This window comes from Thalassophryne amazonica, chromosome 4 (assembly GCF_902500255.1).
Source record: "Thalassophryne amazonica chromosome 4, fThaAma1.1, whole genome shotgun sequence".
Taxonomy (NCBI): Eukaryota; Metazoa; Chordata; class Actinopteri; order Batrachoidiformes; family Batrachoididae; genus Thalassophryne; species Thalassophryne amazonica.
The window spans coordinates 33,078,706-33,097,442 of record NC_047106.1 but is presented as its reverse complement, the minus strand read 5'-3'; the positions used below and the strand labels follow the sequence as shown (position 1 = coordinate 33,097,442).

Sequence of the window (18,737 nt, the reverse complement as noted above, 5' to 3'; positions counted from 1 at the left end):
TAAAAAAAAAACAAAAAAAAACCTCAGGAACACTAGTATGGCATCAGCCAAGACATATTATTCAAGAGCAACAGCAGATCTCTCACTGGAGATCACAAGACGTGGTCTGAAACAGGAAATACAGGGAGTGGGATATGATGAACCAACAAATACTGTGACAAAGGAAGTACCTTAAATAGTGACAAATGAGTGACAATAGGAAATCAGATGTAGAATAAGTGATTGATGACCACTGAGGACAACAGGGATTGAGCCAAAAGAGGACACAACAGGGAGCCAGAGACCAAGGGGAGACAAAGTGATGAAGAAGGCTAAAACATAAAAATGACAATATGACAAGCAGAAATAATCGTGAGAGACAATCAACAAGGAGATGAACCCAAAACACTTAAACATAACCCATGACAGAAACAAGCTGTTGCCCATTAATGATCAGAGGGGACAATGGCAGCATGGTGGCCTGTTGGTTAGCACTGTTGCCTCACAGGAAGAAGGTCATGGGTTTAATTTCCACCTGTGGCCTGTCTGTGTGGAGTTTGCATGTTCGCCCGTGTTTGCATGGGCTTCCTCTGAGTACTCTGGTTTCCTCCTACATTTAAAGACATGCGGGTTAGATGAATTGGAAACTTTATAATTGCCCAGGTTTCCCTTGAAAAAGAGGTCTCAGTCTCAGTGGGACAAACCTGGTTAAATTAAATGTTGAAACTGACTATATCTCTTTTGAAAATAGTATTTATATTTTGACAGTGAGTTTACTTGCATTGAAATCTGTGCTTCAGTGTTTGGTATTCACTGAGTGACTGTTGAGAGACAGTTATGACTGAAATATCAAATTAATTGTTCTTTCAGTGACTTTCCTGTAGTACTTTCTGCATGTAAAGCTGCAATTTTACATAAAGTGTGTACAAAATAAGCAGTTCCTTTGTCATACTCAGTGATTCCTGAAAGTGTCTTTGGGTCTTTTTCCGTCCATCCCCCATTTCTCTTCAGATCAGATCATGTCTCACTCCGGTGCTCAAGGCAGCTTTGGCAGCCACTCTGCAATAGGACTGCACAATTACAAGGTAGTCTGGTTGTTTTTTAGGACCCTAATCCCTAAACAGTAAGAATGCAAACAAACGAGCCATTCAATACAACTGATCGATTACTTTGACTTATTTTACCTTTCAGATATGCTTCTATGAATATGAGAACTTCCAAGGCCGTAGGATGGACCTGTTTGGCAAGTGCCACAACTTGTGTGAGAAAGGTTTCGATAGAATCGGCTCAATCAGAGTGGATTGTGGACCGTAGGTCATCCAAAGAACTCTGTTACATCATATTAATATAGTATAGCATATACTTATGTGTGTATTTTTCTAGATGGGTGGGTTATGAGCAGCAGAACATGATGGGAGAGATGTTCATGCTGGAAAAGGGGGAGTACCCCCGCTGGGACACCTGGTCCAACAGCTACAGGTGTGACTGTATCATGTCAGTCAGACCAGTCCAAATGGTAAGTCCAGGTGTTTTTTTGTCCACCCACTGCAGCTCTTATCTATTTTGTGGACAACTATCAATGTTTGTTCTACAAAACAATAGTTACTGTCCATCTCTGTCAGGGTGCAAAAGTATCCTCAAAAGTATCAAAGATCAGGTCTTGATGTTATTGTTCTCTGGTCTTTTAGCACATTACTGTACATATATGCACTGCATGTCCATATTTTATAATGTGACGGACGGTTATAGGAGTTCTTAACCCCACCAACACTCAAGACATCCCAACTTGGAACTTTTTTGGCTCTGGAAAACAAAACCCCAGTGTTGTATGTATCTTACAGGACCCACAGGACCACAAAATTTGTCTGTATGAATGTGCAAACTTTGAGGGTCGTAAGATGGAGGTCTGCGATGAAGATATACCAAGTCTGTGGTCGTACGGCTTCCAAGATCGTGTCGGTAGTCTTCAGGTGACTGGTGGAACGTAAGTCAGACACAGTTGGCTTTCTGAGCTTGTTCACTTTGGAGGGTGTTGTACTTTAATGGTCATATTGTACAATTTTTCAAAAATCTAATGTATATTGAACGGGTTCCTGGAAAATAATTTGTTTGGAGCTAAAAATAAAAACACACTCCCACACACAACATACCCCATGACGATTTGGTTGAAGCACCCTTAAAAAAAATACACAATTTAGGAGGACTCCATTAAAAGTGTCACTGCTGTGCCCATTTCTTGAAAGGAAAAAGACATGCCACTAGCTGTGTCCTTATTCCATCACGGAGAGGGAGAAGGCTGCATGGAACAAGTTTGGATGAAAGGTTTCCTCAATATACACAAAGAAATGCATTTCTTTACATGCACCAGGAGCCATGAGAGTCTGTTTTTGGTTTTTCCTCATCTACTTGTGTAGAATATGCACATGAAACACTATAGAGACAAAAAACAAGAGCCAACAAATTCACTTCATGCTGCTGCAAAAAAATTATTAATATTTCAACCCAGTCTAAAATACTTTATTTTTATTTTTCCAACTATACTTTCATCAACATAACTGAAGCAAAGGCGCTAGCACCTAGCCTGTTCACTTTCTAAAGCGTCAGCTTGCCAAAGCTAGCTTCCAGGCATACAGCAAAATTAGGTTTCTTTTTTCAATGTACTTAAAGCACATTCCAGACTAGAGAATAAATGGATATTACACAGGCTTCCACAGAAATAAATAGGTAAATGGTCATCATGGCTACATACGCATACGATATGTGGAAATGACGCATAATATAACCCCATTTTTTGAAAAACATCTTTTTTTTTAGCAAGGAAATGGTTTAATTTGAAAATAATTACAATAAAAGCATATTTTATAGACAATCTCTAACAACCCCCCCTCCCCCCACCAACTGCACCTCAACCAAGTAACAGACTACCTACTGCCACACTTATGACTGCAGCAAGCCTACCTGACAACAATTTTAAAACTGTATTTTTGGGCTTGCCATCTTACAAGTTTCATCATTACACTCTCACACCATATTTCTTGGCTGCTTCAGAGTGGTTTGATGACTGATCTGTATTTATCACCATCGTATGAAAGTTGCATCATAGCTTCTTCTCAGTTGCTGGATAATTTACAATAATTTTGAGGCACTCTCTTTTCAGAATAATCACTCTCTCTTTCCATCATGTAGCAATATAAGCTAGTTAGAGGGGGGTGAGACACTTCAGTCCTTGCAGCCACACTCATTTCTCAGGTATTTGCCACCACTAACTGTTGATGTATGCTGATGTATATGGTATATAAGTTGTTAGGTATGATTGATGATAAAATTAACTGGAAAGCTCATATTCATCATATTCAAAAGAAAGCTTCTAAAAGTATTGCAATATTGAATAAGGTAAAGTATATTCTAGATGGTAAATCACTACATACTTTGTATTGTCCATTGATTGCACCATATTTGAGATACTGTGCGGACGTTTGGGGTAATAACTATAAAACTACATTACAATCATTATTCATCCTTCAAAAAAGAGCATTAAGAATAATTCATAATTCAGGGTTTCGGGATCACACCAATCCGTTGTTTGTTAAATCAAAGATATTAAAACTTTATATGATTTCATTTAAGACTGTTCAGTTGATGCATAAAGCAAGAAATAAGCAATTACCTCTCAGAATTGAAGAATATTTTACGCTGAGAGAAGGAATGTATAATTTAAGGGGCACGTTTTATTTTAAAATTGCGGGCGCTAGGACGACAAGGAGGTGCTTCTGTGTCTCCATTTGTGGCCCAAAAAAATTGAATAATTTACCAGAGAAACTTATGCAATGTCCAGATATTAACCGGTTCAAACATTTATACAAACAAGTGGTATTTTCTAGATATGTATTAGATTAATATGGTTGAGTTGTGTTATATGTAGATGCTGTTGTACTGGAACCTTCGTTTTTTTTGGGGGGGGGGGGGGTTGTGAGTTGTCTGGAGAAATATTTGACTTCTTTTATCTGTAACTATGTGCTGCTGTGTTCAGATTGTGTTGGATATAAATGTCTATGAACAGGCATATATGCCTGTTTGATTTTATACAGGAGGGCAGGCGTGGATAAGCGTTGCTTCTGCCTACACCTTTAGGCACCATGTATTTGGTTTATTTTCTTATATTTCTTTTCATCTTTGACTTTTCTGTTACGAGTTTGGTCATTTGTATAAGAGTGAATTTCTGTTATGCATGGCTGTCTAATAAATTATAAATTATAAAAATTATAAAATTACATAAAAAAGTCTTGACCCATTTTTTTCAGATATTATTGTTGTGAAGGTGTCGTAGCACGGACCCACAACAGGGGGCGCAAATGAACGGACAATGAGTAAGCCAAAAGGTAACAATTTAATGTTGTGATATTACACAACGAAACGTGTCTTAATGTTCACAGTCAATAAACACCAGGTGACGTGTGGGCAGGCTCGAAGATAGAAGACGCCCGACGAGAGAGAAGCCGCGTCCCACACGGCTTCCACCACCAACGGCCTGAAGAACACCGGAGCCGCCAAGTCCCGAGTCCCCAGGTGGCCTCTGTCTTCGGCTGTCGACCCTGGTACTGCTGGCAGAAAACAGAAAGATGATGTGTGAGTGTGAGTCCGCACACTCAGTGATTAACAGTCCAGACACCGTTAGGAGGGAGCACCTCCACCTCCAAAATCACACACACTCGTGCAGCTCCTGATCAACCACTTATCTGGGACGGGGTGCGAGGTGAAGCCGTCACTGTCACACCAAAACGCCAATCCTCCAGACAAGGAAACACTTCAGGAAAACGGCTGCAACAGAAGTTCAGTTGGTTACACAATGTGTCAGTCAGCAGAGAAATTACCTTAGTACTGGTAGTCGATTTCTCGGCGGGGAGGTGGAGTTGCAGTCCGGCTTATATGGTGGTGTAGATGAGTGACAGCTGGAGTAATGAGTGACAGCTGTCACCTCCTCTGGGTCTGGCGCCCTCTTGTGCTTGGAGCCCGCACTCCAAGCAGGGCGCCCTCTGGTGGTGGTGGGCCAGCAGTACCTCCTCTTCAGCGGCCCACACAACAGGACCCCCCCCTCAACGGGCGCCTCCTGGCGCCCGACCAGGCTTGTCCGGGTGTCGGCTGTAGAAATCGGCCAGGAGGGCCGGGTCCAGGATGAAGCTCCTCTTCACCCAGGAGCGTTCCTCGGGTCCATACCCCTCCCAGTCCACCAGATATTGGAACCCCCGGCCCTTACGACGGACGTCCAGGAGCCTGCGGACCGTCCAAGCAGGCTCCCCGTCGATGAGCCGGGCAGGAGGCGGCGTAGGGCCAGGTGCACAGAGGGGCGAGGTGTGGTGTGGCTTGATACGGGACACGTGGAAAACAGGGTGGAACCGCAGTGAAGCTGGGAGTCGGAGCTTCACTGCGGCCGGGTTGATGATCTTGAGGATGGGGAATGGGCCGATGTATCTGTCCTTTAATTTGGGTGAGTCCACACAGAGGGGGATGTCCTTTGTTGACAGCCACACCTCCTGCCCGGGCTGGTATGTGGGGGCCGGGGAACGTCGGCGGTCCGCATGGGTTTTGGCCCTCATCCGGGCCTTTAATAGGGCCACACCCGGCGGCACCTCCTGAGGTGGGCCTGGACCGAGGGCACACCGACCTCTCCCTCCACCAGCGGGAACAATGGGGGCTGGAACCTCAAACATGCCTCAAAAGGGGAGAGGCCGGTAGCAGACGAGATTTGGCTGTTATGGGCATACTCCATCCAGGCCAGATGGTGACTCCAGGCCGCCGGGTGCGCGGAGGTGACGCAGCGAAGGGCCTGTTCCAACTCCTGGTTAGCCCGCTCTGCCTGGCCGTTGGTCTGGGGGTGGTACCCGGACGAGAGACTCACGGTGGCCCCCAGCTCCTTACAGAAACTCTTCCACACCTGTGAAGAGAACTGGGGACCAGGATCTGAAACGATGTCCGATGGTATCCCATGCAGCCGCATGACGTGGTGGACCAGGAGGTCCGCCGTCTCCTGGGCCGTCGGGAGCTTCGGGAGGGCCACGAAGTGGGCCGCCTTGGAGAACCGGTCCACTATCGTGAGAATAACGGTGTTGCCCTGGGACGGCGGGAGGCCCGTGATGAAGTCCAGGCCGATGTGAGACCAGGGACGATGAGGCACTGGCAGGGGTTGGAGGAGTCCCGTCGTCCTCCGATGGTCTGCCTTGCCCCTGGCGCAGATGGTACAGGCCTGGACGTAGTCCCGGACGTCGGTTTCCAGGGACGCCCACCAGAAGCGCTGCTGGACTACTGCCACGGTCCTACGCACTCCGGGATGACAGGAGAGCTTGGACCTGTGACAGAAGTCCAATACGGCAGCTCTTGCCTCTGGTGGGACGTACAGTCTGTTCTTGGGGCCAGTCCCCGGGTCCGGGCTCGTTGTCAGGGCCTCCCGGACGGTCTTCTCCACGTCCCAGGTGAGGGTGGCCACGACAGTGGACTCGGGGATGATGGTCTCGGTGGGGTTCGACAGCCCCGCTTTGGCTTCTTCTTCGTGCACCCGGGACAATGCATCTGGTTTTTGGTTCTTGGTCCCGGGGCGATACGTGATCTGGAAGTCAAAGCGCCCGAAGAACAGAGACCAGCGGGCTTGCCTGGGGTTCAGCCGCCTGGCGGTCCGGATGTACTCCAGGTTCCGATGGTCCGTGAAAACCGTGAAGGGCAACAATGCCCCCTCCAGCAGGTGTCTCCACTCTTCAAGAGCCTCCTTCACCGCAAGAAGTTCCCGATTGCCGACGTCATGGTTCCGTTCAGCTGGGGTCAACCTGCGGGAATAAAAGGCACAAGGATGGAGGACTTTATCAGCCTCCACGCTCTGGGACAGCACGGCTCCTATCCCTGAGTCAGAGGCGTCCACTTCTACTATGTACTGGCAATCAGGATCAGGCTGCACCAGAACTGGTGCAGTCGAGAACCGGCGTTTCAACTCCTGGAACGCGGCTTCGCACCGATCCGACCAGGCGAAGGGGACCTTGGTGGAGGTCAGGGCAGTCAGGGGGCTAACTACCTGACTGTAACCTTTAATGAACCTCCTGTAGAAATTTGCAAAGCCTAGGAACTGCTGTAGTTTCCTGCGGCTTATCGGTTGGGGCCAATCTCTCACCGCCGCAACCTTAGCCGGATCAGGGGCGACGGAGTTGGAGGAGATGATGAACCCCAGGAAGGACAAAGAAGTGCGGTGGAACTCGCACTTCTCGCCCTTCACAAACAGCCGGTTCTCCAACAACCGCTGTAGGACCTGACGTACATGCTGGACATGGGTCTCAGGGTCCGGGGAAAAGATGAGTATATCATCCAGATATACGAAGACGAACCGATGCAGGAAGTCCCGCAAGACGTCATTTACCAAAGCTTGGAACGTCGCGGGGCGTTAGTGAGGCCGAACGGCATGACCAGGTACTCAAAATGACCTAACGGGGTGTTGAATGCCGTCTTCCATTCGTCTCCCTTCCGGACCCGAACCAGGTGGTACGCGTTTCTAAGATCCAATTTTGTGAAAATTTGGGCTCCATGCAGGGGCGTGAACACTGAATCCAACAGAGGTAACGGGTATCGGTTGCGAACCGTGATCTCGTTCAGCCCTCGGTAATCAATGCATGGACGGAGTCCGCCGTCTTTCTTGCCCACAAAAAACAAACCAGCACCCATCGGGGAGGTGGAGTTCCGGATCAGCCCGGCAGCTAAGGAGTCCCGGATGTAGGTCTCCATTGATTCGCGTTCCGGACGTGAGAGGTTGTACAACCTACTGGACGGGTACTCAGCGCCCGGGACCAAATCGATGGCACAATCATACGGTCGGTGCGGGGGAAGAGTGAGTGCCAGATCTTTGCTGAAAACGTCAGCAAGATCGTGGTACTCCTTTGGCACCGCCGATAGATTGGGGGGAACTTTGACCTCCTCATTAGCCGTAGTGGCGGGAGGAACCGAGGATCCTAAGCACTCCCGGTGGCAGGTTTCGCTCCACTGCGTCACAACCCCAGACGGCCAATCAATCCGGGGATTGTGCTTCACCATCCATGGAAAGCCCAAAATCACTCGGGAGGTAGAAGGTGTTACATGGAACACTATCTCCTCCCTGTGATTCCCAGACACAACCAAAGTCACTGGTTGTGTCTGATGTGTGATTAATGGAAGCAGGGTGCCATCTAGTGCTCGCACCTGCAATGGTGCCGGCAGAGCCACCAGAGGGAGCCCTACTTCCTTTACCCATCTGCTGTCCAGCAGATTCCCTTCAGACCCTGTGTCTATCAGTGCTGGGGCATGAAGGGTTAAATCCCCACAAAGGATTGTTACTGGGATTCGTGCAGATTTGCGGGGTTTTCCCGCGTGCGTGTTATGACCCACCCTTAGCCCAGTTTCTAAGGATGGGCGTTGTAGTTTGACCGTTTTAGGGCAGTCCTTCTGCATGTGCTCGCAAGAGCCGCAGACAAAACACTCCCCGCGGGCCAGCCTCCTTTGTCTGATTTTTTATCTTAATTTGGCCCTGCTCGTGTCCCTAGCCTCCTCAGCAGGGGGAGCCGTAGCCACACGGAGCTCTCTGGCAGTGAAGCGTGGGGACGACGTCACCTTGTCGGAACCGGAAGGGGGAGGGACGGCTCGTGCCCGGTCACGCCCCCCGGCCTGCTCCCGACGATGCTCATTTAAACGGTTGTCTAAACGTATAACCAAATCGATCAGCCCGTCAAATTCCCGCGGTTCATCCTTGGCCAGTAGGTGCTCCTTAAGGACCAGGGACAGTCCATTTACAAAGGCAGCGCGGAGCGCAACGTTATTCCAGCCGGACCTCGCTGCCGCGATGCGGAAGTCGACTGCATACTCGGCTGCGCTACGGCGCCCCTGTCTCATCGACAGCAGCACATTCAAAGCGGTCTTGCCTCTGTTGGGATGATCAAACACTTGTTTGAATTCCCGTACGAACCCAGTATAAGACGTTAGGAGCCGTGAATTCTGCTCCCAAAGCGCCGTAGCCCATGCGATCCTCGAAGCAAATTAATAACATAAGCCACCCGGCTAGCGTCTGATGCGTACATGACGGGGCGCTGTGAAAAGACGAGCGAACACTGCATGAGGAAGTCCGCGCACGTCTCGACACAGCCCCCGTACGGTTCCGGAGGGCTTATGTATGCTTCAGGGGACGGTGGGGGGGTTCGTTGAACGACCAGTGGAACGTTTGATACGGGCCCAGGACCAGCCAGAGGAGTGGCTGCAGCAGCGCCCTGATCGCGCGCTTCCACCCTGGCGGTGAGAGCCTCCACCCTCCGATTAAGGAGGACACTCTGCTCGGTCACTAATTCTAACCGGGCCTTGAAGGCGATTAAGATCTGCTGCAGCTCACTCAACCCGCCTCCCGCTGACGCCTGTGCTCCTGGCTCTTCCATTGGCCGTTCAAGCTGGAGTTGACGCCCCTCGGAGTCCATGACGATGGCCGAGAAATCCTGTTGTGAAGGTGTCGTAGCACGGACCCACAACAGGGGGCGCAAATGAACGGACAATGAGTAAGCCAAAAGGTAACAATTTAATGTTGTGATATTACACAACGAAACGTGTCTTAATGTTCACAGTCAATAAACACCAGGTGACGTGTGGGCAGGCTCGAAGATAGAAGACGCCCGACGAGAGAGAAGCCGCGTCCCACACGGCTTCCACCACCAACGGCCTGAAGAACACCGGAGCCGCCAAGTCCCGAGTCCCCAGGTGGCCTCTGTCTTCGGCTGTCGACCCTGGTACTGCTGGCAGAAAACAGAAAGATGATGTGTGAGTGTGAGTCCGCACACTCAGTGATTAACAGTCCAGACACCGTTAGGAGGGAGCACCTCCACCTCCAAAATCACACACACTCGTGCAGCTCCTGATCAACCACTTATCTGGGACGGGGTGCGAGGTGAAGCCGTCACTGTCACACCAAAACGCCAATCCTCCAGACAAGGAAACACTTCAGGAAAACGGCTGCAACAGAAGTTCAGTTGGTTACACAATGTGTCAGTCAGCAGAGAAATTACCTTAGTACCGGTAGTCGATTTCTCGGCGGGGAGGTGGAGTTGCAGTCCGGCTTATATGGTGGTGTAGATGAGTGACAGCTGGAGTAATGAGTGACAGCTGTCACCTCCTCTGGGTCTGGCGCCCTCTTGTGCTTGGAGCCCGCACTCCAAGCAGGGCGCCCTCTGGTGGTGGTGGGCCAGCAGTACCTCCTCTTCAGCGGCCCACACAACAATTATACAAGAAAAATGTTATATTAATGATAATATAGTAATTGTTTTCATTTTTTTAAATAAATTACGATGCAGTGAATTGTTTCAGCTCACAATTTTCAGTTTTTGTTTTGTGTATGACATATCTTACATTCCATGTATTTCCATATCTCACAGCTGGGTGGGCTACCAGTACCCGGGTTACCGTGGCTACCAGTATGTGTTTGAGATGGGTCCTTACAAGCACTGGAATGACTGGGGTGCTCATCACCCCCAGATCCAGTCCATCCGACGTGTGAAAGACATGCAGACTCACCGCAGGGGCTGTTTCGAGATGAATGCATAGAAATGAGATCGACAGACGAAGAGGAAGGAAACACACGGGTCGCGCTTACCATGGTGCTGCAAATCCATTGGAAATTCAAAAAAAAGCCACTAAAGATAATGGCTTTTGGATGTTGTTACTGCTTTTATTGGCAGATGAAGGGAGTATGTGCCATCGTTTATGGGATGGAATGTTGTGACTGTGACACTTACAGAGTAACACTGATATAAACTGAATCTACAGACCTCATAGAAATATCATTTATACAAGTCAGATTATAGCAGATTCAATGAATACTTTGTATTTTATTTTATTTTTTTAGTTTGTTTAATTGCTATATGCATCCATGCATTTATCTTTTATTATTCTTGTTTACTGAACTGATGCCATTAATCACTCACTTTGTGCTGGCATCCACATTGTTAGAGACTAAGACTAAATGAAGAGTTCAAATGCAAAACCCAGTATCTCCAAAACCATACATTTTTAGCTGAGGCCAACATGTACTTGGCTGTCTAGGGGACCATCAGTGTGCAAAATATGAAAGAATTTGAACAAACTGTTTTTATTTTATTGATGAAAGACTGTGCATTTCCAAATATGGTTTCGTTTTTCAACCCGCATTTTTCTCCATTAAAAAATACTTACTGGGTTTTGCATCTGAACTCCTCAAATGCTCCTCGCAATAGTAAAATATAACTGGACAGCTCTCAGCCCTGAAGTAAGACTGCCACACACAAGGAGGCGCTATCTCTTTTTCAACAACAAAAATATCTCAAGAAGAGTCAGACGACTGTTGAAGAGACATGTGGCTGTGCGGGTTGTGTTTTGCAAATGTGATTCAGTATTATCGCTCACTCCTTAACTGAGGAGACAGTCCACAAGATGTGCATCTGACACTTTCTCAGGGAAGCTGGCATCTGGAAAACAACTTTCCAGTGGAATAACAGTAATAAATGTTACAAATCTACAGTCTTCTGTCTTTCTTTTTGTAATTATTATTTTTAATTATGTCACAGTGTTTGGGTTTTAAATTTGAATAAATAGACATATTAGAAATTCCAACATTACACATTTGTTAGCATGTACCCTGTTATAAAACTAATAAACCCTTCACTAAAAAGTGTTTTTGTTGTTGTTTTGTTTTAAGCTTCTGATCCAAGCCCATTTACATGGGTCTGAGCCAACCTTTACAGAAACATATGGCAAATAATGGCAACAATGATGGCACCTAAGTTTGTTAGGCAACCAAATTTCTCAAGTATCTTGAACAAACCATCTTTACTGATTTGTTCCAAAGCCTTTGTGAGGTCACAAAAGTCACTGTACATCTTTGTTGAATGGAGAAGATCATATCTTGAGCTAAAAACCACAAGGTTTGAGGTAACTAACTGCATATTTTTTGATTTGACTGTTACATAAAGAAATTAGTACTGTAATAACAGCTTTTAAAGAAATAATCAGAAATAGAAAGACAAGAATTGACTGTGAAAAAGTGAACTTTTGTGCCCATCCAGACAAGGATCGACATATGATGAATCATATAGTACTTTCTGACAAATATGATAATGAAGTTGCACTGAAGAAACAAACGTGTGTGGCTGTATGGCTCTATGTGTGCCTATCAGTGTTGTATAAAGTACCGGAAAATCACACTTAAGTAAAAGTACAGATACCCATTAAAAAGTCACAGATTGAAATGCTACTCAAGTAAAAGTCTTAAAGTATCTAGTATTTATTGTACTTAAGTATGACAAGCAATGTACAACTAAATGTACTCAAGTATTGAAAATAAAAGTACAAGTAAATGTTAATAATCAAAAACGGACTGATTTTTTTATATTACAAAGTTTATCTAGGCCTGTAAATGACTGGTAGTATTAGTCAAAATACTGAAAATTGTGCACATCACACAAAAACACTTCAGAAACAAGGTTTCAAAACCTAAATGAGAGTAAGCTACTCACTAGGTGTTCACAAGAAACAGTTATTTATTTCTATATGTATTTATTTATTTTCATTGTTACATGGTTTTATCTTTTCTGTTGTTTTGTTTCATTAGGTTCTTTTTGTCTCTTTCTCTAAAATTGTATTGTAACATTATTAGTCTATTATTGACTATTATTGTCTATTATGTAGACTATTATTGTTGTTGATATTATTAATATATGAATAAAAATAAATTTAAAAAATCAACTGTTTCAGAAGACCATAACAGGTCGGTTTAACATAAAAATATTAAATATTACTCACAGACATATGCTCTTCAGGGTTTTAGTGGGGAAAAAATTAGGATAAAGTGAAATTAAACAATGAATCCATGAATCGTAGAACGAAGCACTGCTTCGATCTGCGAATCACTGCTTCGATTGGTTCAAGGTTCAAAGCAAAGCCGCACTCCAGAAAAGTTGATTACAGACCCACTGCAAGTCTGTAATCAATGTAGAGAAATGATCATTTTCCTGACAAACCCCCCAAGTGCGCAACTGCAAAAAAGCCTACTGGACAGGCCTCATGACAAATCGGCCTGACTTCATTACAGTCACTAGTAATCAGTGGTGTCTCTGGGTGAAAACACGACTTTTTTCGTGTGTGTGTTGTTTTTTTGTTTTGTTTTTTGTGTAACGAGTAATGGCATGGCGCATAGAAAATGTATCGGAGAAGAAGTATGCAATTAACGTTGGAAATATAGTGAAGTAAAAGTGAAAGTAAGCTGAATTTAAAAAACTCAAGTAAAGTACAAAGTCTCCCAAAACATACTTAAGTACAGTAGTGAAGTATTTTTACTTCGTTACATGGCAGCTCAAGCGGCTCTGTGGCTCTGTATGTGTGTCTGGCGTAGTGGCTTCCTGAATTCATAAGCCACCGCAAAAATACAGAGCCATATATACTCAACAAAAATATAAACGCAACAGTTTTGGTTTTGCTCCCATTTTGTATGAGATGAACTCAAAGATCTAAAACTTTTTCCACATACACAATATCACCATTTCCCTCAAATATTGTTCACAAACCAGTCGAAATCTGTGATAGTGAGCACTTCTCCTTTGCTGAGATAATCCATCCCACCTCACAGGTGTGCCATATCAAGATGCTGATTAGACACCATGATTAGTGCACAGGTGTGCCTTAGACTGCCCACAATAAAAGGCCACTCTAAAAGGTGCAGTTTTGTGTTATTGGGGGGGGGATACCAGTCAGTATCTGGTGTGACCACCATATGCCTCATGCAGTGCAACACATCTCCTTCGCATCATCCGTGAAGAGAACACCTCTCCAACGTGCCAAACGCCAGCGAATGTGAGCATTTGCCCACTCAAGTCGGTTACGACGATGAACTGGAGTCAGGTCGAGACCCCGATGAAGACCACGAGCATGCAGATGAGCTTCCCTGAGACGGTTTTTGACAGTTTGTGCAGAAATTCTTTGGTTATGCAAACCGATTGTTTCAGCCGCTGTCCGAGTGGCTGGTCTCAGACGATCTTGGAGGTGAACATGCTGGATGTGGAGGTCCTGGGCTGGTGTGGTTACACGTGGTCTGCGGTTGTGAGGCTGGTTGGATGTACTGCCAAATTCTCTGAAACGCCTTTGGAGATGGCTTATGGTAGAGAAATGAACATTCAATACATGAGCAACAGCTCTGGTGACATTCCTGCTGTCAGCATGCCAATTGCACGCTCCCTCAAATCTTGCGACATCTGTGGCATTGTGCTGTGTGATAAAACTGCACCTTTCAGAGTGGCCTTTTATTGTGGGCAGTCTAAGGCACACCTGTGCACTAATCATGGTGTCTAATCAGCATCTTGATATGGCACACCTGTGAGGTGGGATGGATTATCTCAGCAAAGGAGAAGTGCTCACTATCACAGATTTCGACTGGTTTGTGAACAATATTTGAGGGAAATGGTGATATTGTGTATGTGGAAAAAGTTTTAGATCTTTGAGTTCATCTCATACAAAATGGGAGCAAAACCAAAAGTGTTGCGTTTATATTTGTACCTAAGGTCCTTTATGATACAAATATTTGTAATAAAATCCTCACAGAGGAGTCATTTGCTCATGCAAATGCCTGTCATGCTAGCAACTTCTACAAGATGAGTCATTTTCAATACACGTGAATGATTAAATCCATCATGAATCACTGCTTTAAGATGCTAGCCTTGGTCATGTCATCAACCATAGTCTGTAAATAAATTTAACATTGCATTTAGCAGCAGATCGCAAGCCAGCTGGAGAGGTGCATACCGCCACCTACAAAATCCCAGAGTTCTTCTTTAAAGCTGTGGTCACATTAGCTACAAGTGAAAGCTAGCAACAGAGGCAAAGCAGAGACATTTATTTTCAACCAGAGTGGGCGTTTTGCATGAACAAGAGACAACGGCTGCTCTACCGCCAGCTTGGCAGGGCCAAAATATACCTGAAATGTATTTTAGGCAAATACTGAGCGACGTGACACCACGACTGTCAATCAGAGTGACAGCGTAACAACAGCTGGTTGTTCATGTGAACTAAATAATCCAAGATGCTAATCCAAAATCTCTGAACCATCTGTGTTTCTGTATATATCTAACATGTTTCTCTTATGTTTTGTAAGATGAGCAAGAAATAAACACTTCTAAAACTTAAAAAAAAAAAAAAAAAAGCTGTTTTTGTAATCAGATAACGCCTCTGAAGTGATTTACAAGACTTTTTCCGGAGATGTAATGCACATGCCCTGAGAATGGCCATCGTTTGTAGCTAATGTGTGTTAAGTCCAGGTTACACATAGACGGTTTTGTCGGCGGGTAGTACGTAGACCGAAGTTCGCGGTAGCTCCGGCTGTTTTCGCGGTGGAAAAGGGCGGAGCATTTCGCCGCCGTTTTGAGCGCCGTACTAGCCGCGAATACGCGGATAAAACACCGCTAAATCCGCCGAATAAAGCGGTGTTTTGATGCCGTAGCATCCGGCACACGTCAGGCAACGGGGGTTAATATCCAGTTCTATCCTTTACAATCGCAGGTTAAGACGCGCGTGAGAATGGCGGTGTTCTGCTGCCGCCGATAATGCCCTGTGTACCGCTGGATATATCCAGGCAAATCCTGCGTTACTCCAGGAACTTTTGCATATAGGCACCGCCCCCAGAGTATAATAGGCTGAAGCAGCTGTCACTGCAGGGGGAGGGAGCTCAGCCTTTTCTTTTCCTCTCCTTTTCCCCTCCTCAACGTGTTGCTCGTCTCCACCACAGGCCTCTCCTCTGCTTCTGAATCAGACCTCTTTGTAAGTCCTTGCCGCTGCCAATTTTCTTATAGGAGGCATACTGGAGCTTCTCTGCAAAAATATCTGGAGCTGGCCGTGAGTGAGAGGCCTGCATGCAGCGCGCTAGCGTTTTTATACTGACCGCCACCTATCGGCCGTTTGGAACGCCGTTAACCGGGAGGTGGCGTTTAGAATGGCGTACTGCCCACTAGCACTGCCGTTTTGTCTTCCTCTGTCGCCAGTTAAAACGCCTTTGAGGACGCCAATGTGGGCTCTATCGCCGTTTTACACACCGTTGGTTAGGGATACAACGCCGGCCGCCAATTACGGCGGTGTAAACTGCGGCACTACAGGAAGGGGCAGGATGAAACGGCAATTAAAAAGTATCAAACGCCGTTGTTCGCGTTGTCTCCGTCGTCACGCGAATTCTCCGGGAGCGCTCCCGGAATTATTCGACATGTTGAATAATTTTTTCGATGATTCCCAGTAAAGCCGGAACTAAGCCACGCCCCCTAGTGCCGGTGTTAACAATGGCGTGTGATCCTTAAGATGGCCATAAACTCTTCCGGACGCTTCCGGGAGCTCTTACCGTCTATGTGTAAATGGGGCTTTAATGACAAAAAGCAACTTTGTGTCCCACAGCTCTTGATATGGAGCAATATCTCCACCTGGTGGACATTTAAAGAAAGTATAATACAAGTTCCCCAAGAGCTCTAATTGCACATTCCACAAAATTTTGACTTGATGAGTCATGCAAGATACTGAACATGAACCCAATGTAAAGGTAAAAATAAAAAGATTTGGCACAATGTGACCTCCTTTAACACAACAATAAGTCTCTCTGGGGGGTAAAAGTACTTTTGGTTATTCCTCTGCGACCCTGACAGTAGTATCTAAAATATCATTCCTGCTCGGGTCACAGGATTTGCTGTAACATCTCAGGCTGCTGCAGGATGCATTTCTCCTTCGTGTGCGTAAAAAGGCGCATCATGTTTGAATTGAAAACGGCTCCAGCTGAATAAATCCATGCGCACGCACCGACAGCCGCGCACGGATGACGCGCATGCACCGACAGCGCACAGACCTGGTGGTGCGTTTAAAGACACGGGATTTGGATTAAATATCTTGGGAGCCGCTGAGCCTTGAGGACGGGGAGGCAGCACGCTGAAGGGCTGCTTTCTGTCTATCTTGTACGGGATCGACGAAGAGGAGGAGGAGCAGAGGAGGAGGAGGAGGAGGAGGCGCGGAGATCTGGTTGTGGCGGCGCACAGCGTGTGGTTGCTGCGCCGCGGTTTAACCAGCGCGCGATCACACGGCACCGACGCAAACCGATCGGCTCCTGCTACGGCCACACGACTGAGCAAAAGAGGAGGGAAGCGCACAGATCCTGTCAGCTCTGCTGAGGTGGACATGAAAGTGCAGCAAGGCTGCAACTCGTCAGACATGGGCATCCCGGTGCGAACGGAGGAGGAACTGCGCAGAAACACCGTTATAACGCCGGAGGATGTGCTTGGGTTACAGAAGATCACCAAGAGTGAGTAACCTGCTGCAACTGGTACAGTGGAAAGAGTTCGAGGCGCCACTGGTATAGCGGATTAGTGTTACCATCTGTTGTTGCTTCTCTCATCCATCCTGGCTGTTTTTTTAATACACAGTCCCATGCCTACCTTTGACCCCCACTTCAAGGGCCGTACAGGAGCTCTGCAAAGTTTAATCAGCCGTTTTACTGTTTTTTAAATTATTGTGAGATGACTGGAGAGGTAAAATGATCACAAATCTATCAGCAACAAATAATTCTGTGTAGATTTTCAATAATATGCCGTCATTATCCTGCTACCGCTCGTGGAGCGGGGGCCAAATAAGGCCCGACAACTTCTGATCCATCTGACCGAGAGTGTAGCCGACTGCCCGTTAAAGCTCCTGTTTTGAGGATTTTCAAACAGTGAATAATTTTTTGGAGCAACTGATTTGTTTGTGTTTGAACCATTTTTTTTTTTTTTTTTTTACATTTTTTAAAACTGAACATTCCTTGACATGTATGCACACTCGTTATTTAGGACATTTTGAAAATTCACAATGAGCAAGAAACAGCAAAAGACAGGAAAAAAGAGGAGTAAATAATAATAATAATAATACAGGGCTCGAAATAGTACATGCATGTGCTAGTTTGTGCACGTATTATTTGAGCGGTGCACATAATTTTATACTGCACTTGCACTGGTGCAAGTAACTTTATCCAAGATTTATCAACTATAAGCAACAGTAAAATGAACCAATAGAGGAATAAATAAGGAAAAATACAATTTCCAGTGTGTTGTCTTCGTCTTCCCTTCATTTTATGACTCAGACACATGAAGCGAGTTGCTGTGCTCCATTTGTTGTGTTCGCGCGCACATGTAAACAAAGAAAAGAAAAGAAACTGGCTGGCTGTGGTTCCTCTCTCTCTCTCTGCCCTCAAACTCTGTCATCATTGTGTTATAAATCAGTCACCATTTGTTTTATTATACAACTGTGTAGTTCATAAAATGACCTTTACGGACGATTAGTTCACGCACGCACATGAAAAAAAAAAGTGGCTGCCGCTGCGGTTCCTTTATGGAACCCAGGAGATGTCACTTAAAGTGATTTTTTTTTTTCTGGCCATGATAATTTGTGTGCACGTTTTCCTTTAATTGAGCACACAAATGAATAAAACGTGCTCTCAAATTAATAAAATTTGCCACATTTTCCTGGCCATGATAATTTGTGTGTACGTTTTCCTTTAATCGAGCCCTCGAATTAATAAAACGTGCACACGTTTTCCTTTAATTGAGCCCTCAAATTAATAAAATGTGCGCACATTTTCCTGGCCGTGATCATTTGTGCGTACGTTTTCCTTTATTCGAGCCCTCAAATTAATAAAACATGCACACGTTTTCCTTTAATTGAGCCCTCGAATTAATAAAATGTGCGCCTGTTTT

General features: G+C 45.7%; 2 protein-coding genes across 4 annotated transcripts in view; both read left to right on the top strand.

The window, feature by feature from the left end:
- The first annotated feature begins 927 nt into the window (after positions 1-927).
- crybb1l3 (crystallin, beta B1, like 3) lies at positions 928-10,957 on the top strand. Its single transcript, XM_034168912.1, has 5 exons — positions 928-1,064; positions 1,171-1,289; positions 1,363-1,495; positions 1,821-1,963; positions 10,395-10,957. Exons 1-5 carry the CDS (start codon positions 999-1,001, stop codon positions 10,561-10,563), a joined length of 630 nt encoding a protein of 209 aa, XP_034024803.1. The 5' UTR covers positions 928-998; the 3' UTR covers positions 10,564-10,957.
- A 5,886-nt stretch (positions 10,958-16,843) lies between these two features.
- unc119a (unc-119 homolog a (C. elegans)) overlaps positions 16,844-18,737 on the top strand; it is a 60,203-nt gene continuing 58,309 nt past the window's right edge. For 2 of the 3 annotated variants that reach the window (XR_004560451.1, XM_034169365.1), the window contains exon 1: positions 16,846-17,311. Coding sequence is in view for 2 of the 3 variants with exons in the window: in XM_034169365.1 (XP_034025256.1) it covers positions 17,188-17,311 (124 nt within the window). In the remaining variant the exon portion in view is untranslated. Of the gene's footprint in view, positions 17,312-18,737 lie in introns of all 3 variants that reach the window. The other variant, XM_034169366.1, reaches the window with a different exon arrangement.